This window comes from Gopherus evgoodei, chromosome 2 (genome assembly GCF_007399415.2).
Source record: "Gopherus evgoodei ecotype Sinaloan lineage chromosome 2, rGopEvg1_v1.p, whole genome shotgun sequence".
NCBI lineage: Eukaryota > Metazoa > Chordata > Testudines > Testudinidae > Gopherus > Gopherus evgoodei.
In genome coordinates, this window is record NC_044323.1 from 244374174 (window position 1) to 244382987 (window position 8814).

General features: G+C 46.2%; 1 protein-coding gene across 2 annotated transcripts in view; it reads right to left on the reverse strand.

The window, feature by feature from the left end:
• TPD52 (tumor protein D52) overlaps nt 1-7947 on the reverse strand; it is a 70356-nt gene extending 62409 nt beyond the window's left edge. Inside the window, exon 1 of one of the 2 annotated variants that reach the window (XM_030553324.1) lies at nt 7809-7947. In XM_030553324.1, coding sequence (XP_030409184.1) covers nt 7809-7830 — 22 coding nt within the window. In that variant the 5' untranslated portion in view covers nt 7831-7947. The remainder of the gene's footprint in view (nt 1-7808) is intronic. The other variant, XM_030553325.1, reaches the window with a different exon arrangement.
• Between the last annotated feature and the right edge of the window lie 867 nt (nt 7948-8814).

An 8814-nucleotide genomic window follows, 5' to 3' on the forward strand; every position in this document is an offset into this window, starting at 1 on the left:
GAACAAGTTACTTGGGCACCATAAAAATCCAATTTTTAAATCAAGATTGGATGTTTTTCTAAAACATGCTGTAGTTCTAATGGAATTCAATTCAGTGAAATCCTACAGTCAAGGTGATGCAGGAGTCCTATTAGATCAGTGGTCCCTTCTGGCTTTATAACATAGGAAAAAAAGCCAATTTCTATTCATCCAGTGGTTTGTTAGCTTGGCCTCTGCAGATCAACAAAAACCTACAGAAAAGGTTAGTTGGATGTCAGGATACTGAAAAGTTATGACCGTAAGAACTGGTTGACCTCTTAACTGTTCATTTCCCATTTGTCTAGCCATGCACAACTGCAGAGATAAAGTTTTGTGAAGAAAGTAATTTTGAAATATGTAGATTTTTAATGAAAGTCTGATTTTTTCCAAACAAGCTTGACAAGAACAGCTACAAGCTGACAAACTTACTCAGCAGGGCAGAACTTGATGGGTCTTGTATGGACTGACTAATTGGCCAAACTTCAACCTACTGAGGTTCTACAGCAGATCTGCTCTGGTCACATTTTAAAATGGGACTTTGTATAGCTAAATTCTCTCTTCACAAGTTTTACTTTCTTAGTCATACAGGTGGCCTATTTGCCTGGTGAAGTTATGCTTGTCACTCCTGATTTTAAAGCACATTTGTTTCCTTTCCCCACTATTCATGTTAGCTACGATGTTAGACATGCAACATTAGTGCTTAGAGTTCACGTGAGGGAAGTTCCCAATATTGCTAGCACTATTCCCTCCACACTGGGGTTGATGTAATGGATTCTGATGTAACAGACTTTATACAGACTGCTAGTTCTAGAAAGAGATGCTTATAATGTGCATGTATAACAATGTGACTAGAACAGAGGAGCTCCATGTACCACGACTCCTAGAAAACTTCAAAAATCCTCTTGACTACTGGACTGAAAAGCTTACAAGCTAAGATTCTTCTTCAGGTCTAGAAATGGAAAACAGCTGAAGTGCAGGTAAAATAAACCAGCACCAAATTGTGAAGTCTGGGGGGAACGCAGTTCTACAAGAAACAGTTTAGTCTTGGTAAGTCATGGAGACTTGTTGCATGTGGTTACTAAGCATTCAAGGTTAAACCATTTCTGATCTGATCATACCGATAGGATGCATCTGCACTGAAGTTGAGCCAGCTTTCCGAGCAATGGTGAGCTGCACTAGTGCTGGCAAAGGTGTCAGTGCCAACTTAGACAGGGTTCAGATGTCTCGTGCTACCATACTGTGCAGAAGCTGGAAATGCTGGTACAATGTTTTCTACTGCTGAAAAGGATACACAAAATACCTGAAGCTGCGTAACAGGCCATTTAAAAGTTATTCAGACTAAACTCCATAAGCTTAGGTTTTTGATAAGGGTATGGTAATGCTGACAGTATGCAGTGACATATGGGTTTGTACACACTACCACTTATGTCGATATAACTTATGTCACTCGGGGGCATGAATAAGCCATCCTCCTAAGTGACACAAGTTACACCAACCTAAGTACCAATGTGGACAGCATTATGTCAGTGGAAAGGCTTCTCCCACCAACATAGTTAACTCTGAGGGGGGGTTATTATGCCCATAGGAGCACTCTGTAGCAATTATAGTGTAGACTAGCCCCAAGTAACTGACCTTTAAGGGTGGGAAACTGTCAGTATGTAACAAAGGCAGGTTTCTCAGAAAGTTAGCGTCTATTTACCAGTGAAGACCCTATGTCTGAATACAAATACCACAAAGCAAAAAAAGACTCCATGATTTATCAGCATAGTTTGTAGTGAAAGATTTATCCCAGATTCTAACACTAACAAGGAATAAGCATTAAATAGCATTTTAAATGAATACTGTGACACCCACTTAGTTTTAGTAAATGGCTTTTTGTTCTATAAAGTAAAACTTCTAGTGCTAACCGTTTAAAACTAAAGGCTCTCTTGCAGTGTTTCCAATCTAGTGTTTTGCTAGTGCACAAGAACTAGTCTCTAGCCAGCATTACACAAGTCTTTCTATTGCACAAGTGTGAAGAAACCCAGTTTACAGTATTCAAGGCTAAGTTTATGAAGTTCTTCATTTCAGTGTATTATTTTAATTTGTTTGTTCTGAGATGCATTTACTTGTGTATATTTAAAGTTTACTGTTTTGAGTAACCAACTGATTTACGATTAGTTTCATATTTAACATACAATATAGTTGAAGTACAAAAATTCAGGAACAGCTATTAAGCCATCCAGGATTCTTTTCACTTTCACAGGGTGAGAATGCAGCTGTCAACTTAATTGTTACAAGGTTGCTACCCTGCATTGACATCTATTAAGTGGAAATATAGGTTACATGGCAGTTTCACTATTATCACTCTGTTTGCATCACAATTCATTCGCAAACCTCTGTTAGACCAATAATCTTATTTCAATTGTCTTGCTCATGGCATAGACATCTCCTAGACTGCAGCAATAATTTTATATATAGCATCTAAATGAGGTTTTCCTTCCACAGTCCACAGAAAAGAGTGAGACAGAAAGCAAAAGAATCCAGCTTTTGCTAGTTTCAAACATAAAGTTGATCTTTTCAGCATTCTAGCTATTGCTGAGTTTGTTACGAGTTATCTGTACTACCTCTGGGTTGCCTTCTTACCCTCTCCCTGAGTTTACAGCAGCCATCAAGAGTCAATGAGATACAGCTTACTGACACATTACGCTTTCTTAAGCAACAGTTTGCTTGGCTGACTAGGCTAATGTTGTTGTTGTAGTCACATCGGTCCCAGGATATTAGAGACACAAGGGGGTAAGGCAATATCTTTTATTGGCCCAACTTCTGTTGGTAAGTAAGACTAGACTAGTATTGTCAGCCAAGTTTACAATCCAAAGAGACATCCGGTTTGCTAATTAGATGTGCTCTCAAGACAACAGGCCGCTGTAGTGGTAAGTCACTGGTGAGTGCAGGCCTATCAAATGCTGAACAAGAATCCCATGTCAGCAGTAATAGAGTTTGCTTATTACTATATTTCATTAGACTAGTTTCTTGCAAGCCTTATTTTTAAACAGATTTAACTATGTTTGTCTTCACTACAGAGGAGCCTTGTTATTTCAGAGTAGTTGACTTCACGATGGGGCATATTCTCATTTTGCACAAGGAGATCAGAAGTGAGAATTCAGAGAAACACTCCCTTCAAGTTCCTGAAGTGGACAGTCCATGAAAGCTTATGCCCAAATAAATGTTAGTCTAAGGTGCCACAAGTATGCCTTGTTCCTTTTGCTGATACTACTTAGGGTATGGCTACATTTGGAATTTCAAAGCGCTGCCCTGGCAGCGCTGCGGGAGCGCTGCCGCGGCAGCGCTTTGAAGTGTGAGTGTAGTCAGAGCGGCAGCGCTGGGAGAGAGCTCTCCCAGCGCTGCATGTAAACCACATCCCTTACGGGTGTAGCGTGCAGCGCTGGGAGCCGTGCTCCCAGCGCTGCTGCCCTGATTACACTGACGCTTTACAGCGCTGTATCTTGCAGCGCTCAGGGGGGTGTTCTTTCACACCCCAGTTGCAGCGCTGTAAAGTGTGAGTGTAGCCAAGGCCTTAGAGTGGTAGCCGTGTTAGTCTGAGGGCTTGTCTACATCAGAAAGTTGCAGCGCTGGTGAGGGAGTTACAGCGCTGCAACTTAGGAGGTGTACACATCTGCAGGGCACCACCAGCGCTGCAACTCCCTGTTTGCAGCGCTGGCCGTACTCCCGTTTTGTCTCGGGTGTAGAGGATCCAGCGCTGGTGATCCAGCGCTGGTAATCAAATATAGACACTTACCAGCGCTTTTCTTGACCTCCGTGGAATAAGCAGGTATCCCAGCATACCTGAGGAAGCCTCTGGTAATCAAGCTGGTCTCCTTCCCCGGCTTGCTCTCCCGTTCCCCGAACCCCGAGCAAGCAGGTCTCCTTCCCTGAGGTTTGCAGGGTGGTTCGGGGAACGCGAGAGCAAACCGCGGCGAAGCTGGTCTCCTTTCCCGGTTTGCTCTCTCGTTCCCCGAACCCCGAGCAAGCAGGTCTCCTTCCCTGAGGTTTGCAGGGTGGTTCGGGGAACGCGAGAGCAAACCGCAGCGAAGCTGGTCTCCTTTCCCGGTTTGCTCTCGCGTTCCCGGAACCCCCCTTGAAGCCGCCCAACAGCGCTGCAGTGTGGCCACATCTAACACCACTTGCAGCGCTGGTTGCTGTAAGTGTGGCCACTCTGCAGCGCTGGCCCTATACAGCTGTACTAATACAGCTGTAACAACCAGCGCTGCAAAATTTTAGATGTAGACATGGCCTGAGACAGTGGCTTCTGGAAGAGGCAAGTATTTCCCTCTACAAGTCTTGTCAGTCTTTTGTTCCAGATTCCATGTTATTTCAATGCAGAGCTATTACTCTCAGGGAATAGCTGCTTTAGAATGAAACAATTACTGTAGAGTAGACTTCGGCTGGATCCTCTACACCCGAGACAAAACGGGAGTACGGCCAGCGCTGCAAACAGGGAGTTGCAGCGCTGGTGATGCCCTGCAGATGTGTACACCTTCAAAGTTGCAGCGCTTTAACTCCCTCACCAGCGCTGCAACTTTCTGATGTAGACAAGCCCTTAAGTTAGATATTGAAACCAGAATATACTTTGATGCAAGTTGTTAAATACTGCACTTTGAGTTTTATGGAGATAACTAAACTGGTCAGATAAAATTTAAGTTTAAAAGCTACATGTTTTCCTTTGTAGACCATCACATGAGCTCAGTGGAGGTGCCCTGGCAAAGCATAAGTTTCATCTGCTTTTTTAATAACATTCCACATAAAGTTAAACTAAAATTTGACAAACAAGCCTACAGTTACATTGCAGAGTAAAACACCAAGTTGAGACCTCAATCTCAAGGCATAATGGACCATGTCCTCAGTACTTTACAATATTTGAAGGTAGCACATAAATCCAGTTGCACTGATGTGCACTCAATTTTACCAGAGTGACTTAGGAGCACAAATATTTACAATGGGACTGAGGCACAACTGAAAGTTTTACTTCAGTACTTTTCACTAACTATTTTTCCTCTGCACTAAGTCTTACCAGGCAACTTTCCTTTTGTTGTGCACATGCACAGAAGTTCAGAGGTCTTTTTAAAGTTATATTATCAGCTAACACAGGACATTTTGTACTAAAGATAGTGGTTAACACACTAATGCACTTGTTTAGTCTAATCAGGCCAACTGCATTGCCATGCGAGTTAATTGAAGTGCATTGCCTCTGATCAAAAGGGTTTATGTCCAAAGCTAGATAAAGTCCAAGTCGGAGGCATGCCAGTCTATTGTTTACACCAAGACTAGCCATTTACCATTTAACCAATTGTGATTTTGAACATGTGTCATGAATACAAAATGAGGGCACTTGGATTCAAATATCAGGCTTGACCAGGTAAGGAGCAGCACCAGCGGCTCAAGCAGTGCAAGAAGCTGTTTGTAGAAATACAGTAGGTCTAATTTATTCCACCCAGGAGAAGTCAGTGGTACATAATGCAGCATGTTGCTATGTAAAGCTACTGTGTTAATATCATCCTTAGAGCATTTTAGAGCAACAGGTCATGTCACAGATTGGCCCAATGATAACCACCAGCCTTAAGGTGCAAGATTCAATTCACTCCGCCCACCCCCACCCCCCAGTTACATCTATACGACTGGCCGGATGAGCGGGTAGTGTTGGATGTATCAAGAATCGATTTCACATCTCATCTGGATGCGATAAATCAATCCACTAATCAACGCCCATAATCCACCTCAACAGGAGGAGTAAGCGGAGTAGTGGCAGTCAACTCACTGCCATGAGGACAGCCAGGTTTGTCAACTAAGATACTAAGACTTCAGCTATGCGAATAGCATGGCTGAAGTTGCGTATCTTAGTTCGAGCCCCCACCCCACACCGCTAGTGTAGCCCAGGCCTTAGTCTCATGATTAATCTAGAGAGAGGCGCTTCAGTTAACTATAAAGCAGAAGGAGAGCTGTGATGCCATAAGAGCTAGAAAGACAGCCATACATGTATAAAGGAAATCCAAGCCCATGAATTTTTGCCTTCCAGAGTCTACAAACAGCTGCAGTGCCTCTGCTGTAGCAATTCAGAAACCTGTGGCCAGCAGCACAATGGATGTCATACAAATTCCCTACTGTTAGGCGAAGTTGTGAGCACTAGTATTAGTAAGACCAATTTAAAAAACACGTCTCCATTTACTCAACATCCTCACTATCTGTTCCTCTTCACTTGCCTCTACTGCAAGGGAAAAGAAACAGAGCTTCTCCACTAGCTACTGGTGAGGAATTTGACAACTACTACCCTAGCACTCCTGCTCAAGGAATAAAGGATAGCACCTTAGTAGAAGTCCCAGCACCCAACTTTTTTTTTTTTTTTTAAAAACACACCAGATAGATTTGGCACCGAGGCTTGGTTTCTTCACTAGAGCACTGCCCCATACCTTATGAGTATCCACCCCACACTAGAAAGCCATATCTGTAACTAATGGGTCCAGTTCTCCTACTAATAGTTTAGGTAGATTTAAGCCTTGGATTTATTATAGGAAAGCAGCTCTTTCATGCTACAGGAATACTGTTGTTTCCTTCTACCAGAGGAGATTTGGCAGATCAGAATATTTTACTGGAACTGTTCCACTACCAGGTTTACAAAATTAACTTCATCCCTACAATGAATGTGTTTTATTGGGGTTTGGTTTTCAATCCATGTTTACTATACTGTCATAAAACACCCAGAGTGCTGAGCACATTAGAAATACAGGATATAAATGCTTAGCCTGTGTTTTAAGGCAATCCCCTGAGCCTAGCACAGTTATTCAATATGAACATAAGCTATTTTAGATTACCCAATATCTCAGACGCTAAGTCAGAGTAATTCCACTCTATCTGTGCAAATAAAAGTTAGAAACTAGATTCACAACATCTTTAACAGGTTTCAGAGTAGCAGCCGTGTTAGTCTGTATCCACAAAGAGAACAGGAGTACTTGTGGCACCTTAGAGACTAACAAATGTATTTGAGCATAAGCTTTCGTGGGCATCTTTAAGGCAGACCATTGGGCAGTTAAACCAACTAGCTGGGCCCACCTCGGGCCTTATTTTCAGAGGGGCTGATCACCCACAAGAGCAAATTGAAGTAGTGAGGGTTCAGCATCTCAGCAGGTTGGGTGCTTGGTGTCAAGCCTGGCACACAGGAGTAAAAGGGGGGGGGCGCGGAAGAGACACCTCTTGGACAGGCTAGTGCAGACAGGGGCACAGCAGGAGCAGGGCTGGGAGGTGCCTAGGTTCCAGCAGAGCAGGTTGAGAAGAAGCCAAGCTATGGGTAGTTCAGGGCTTTCAGCCTCCCACCCAGGGAAGGCCGGCTACCTCCACCCCCTCCTCTGACTCTTCCGCCCCAAGGCACCGCCGGAGCTACAGCAGCTGCCAAGACTCCCAGAGGGCGCGCACAGCTAATCGCTATGCAAACAAGAAGCGCTGCCCAGCGGCCGTTTCACCCCCACCCCGCCCTGCTCCCGGATGCGGCCAGGGGGAGGGGGAGAGGGAGGACACAGCGCAGGGCCCCCGAGCGCGGGCCGCGCCCTGCAGCGCCAGGGGAGGGGCTGCCGCGGCCCCGCCCGGAGGCAGGAGGGCTCTGGAGCTGGGGCGCTGCCGGCAGCGAGGCGGCTGCTCCTCTCGTCCCCGTCCCGCTGCTCCGGGGCCGGCGAGCGGGCAGCCCAGCCCCGCCCCACCAGTGGCGCCCCTCCCGGCAGGGCACGGGCGGATAGGGCCGCCCGGCCGGGAAAGCCCCCCGGTACCTTGCTCGCTGCTGGGGTCCATGCTTGCAGCTGCCGCCTTCCGGAAACAGCCCGCCGCCGCCTTGCGCCAGTGCAGCCCCGGCTCAGTCACCACCCCCCGGCGTCAGCCTCGGCAGCGCGAGCGCCGCCTGGGCTTCATATAGGGCGGGCTCCCGGCCACGTCAGCCAGCCGCCAGCCACCTGACCGGAGCCGCCCTGCGGCTGGGGCAGCTGCACGGTGCTAGCAGGTGCGGGCGGCGCCCTGACTGGGGGCAGGGGCTCTGCGCCGCTGAGCCCGGGTGCCTGCCCCGGGGCAGAGCCGTGAGCCCCGCCTGTGGGATTCGCTTCTCAAGCGGGGCAGGTGCTGGGAAAGAGGCAGAGGGATTGGCAGCCCTGGAGGCGCCCCAATCCGGCTGTATTGGAAAGCTGTCCTGGAAACGTACCAGCCCGGACACGAGCGCCTGTCAGCGGCCCCAGCAGCCCCCCTCCGCCCCGAATGCTCGCTACCAGGCGTTCAAATATCATGAATCAGGCCCAAAGAAATCGCAAGCTTTCCTTAGAAAGTAGTAGATTTAAAAATAATGAGCAGGGGAGTCTTTATACTTGCCTGGTGGTTTATGAGTCTTGGGGATTCCTGTTTTCAAGCTTTTCTCTGAAACCTAGTGGGCTGGAAATGCCGTTTTTTAAATGAAAGGCAAAATTATCACATCGTCCTCAAATGGCTCCGGGAGCTGGGTCTTTAAGATGTCATAAAATGCCAAATATCTCCAGACTTGTGATAAAGTCATGAGAGGCAGCAGCACTCTCTCTACCTGTATGATGATCATAATGGTAGAAGTAAAGATATTTCATTTACTCTTCAAATACAGATTACTTTTCCTGGGTGAGTGCACCAGTTACATTTTGCAAAACTAGTCTAACCTAATCTGAGCATCTTGGCATTTATAAAATATATCACATAATGACTGTGGTATCTTTCTATTTCCAAATCCAGTGCTGCAAACACTCACTCGAGTAACTTTACACA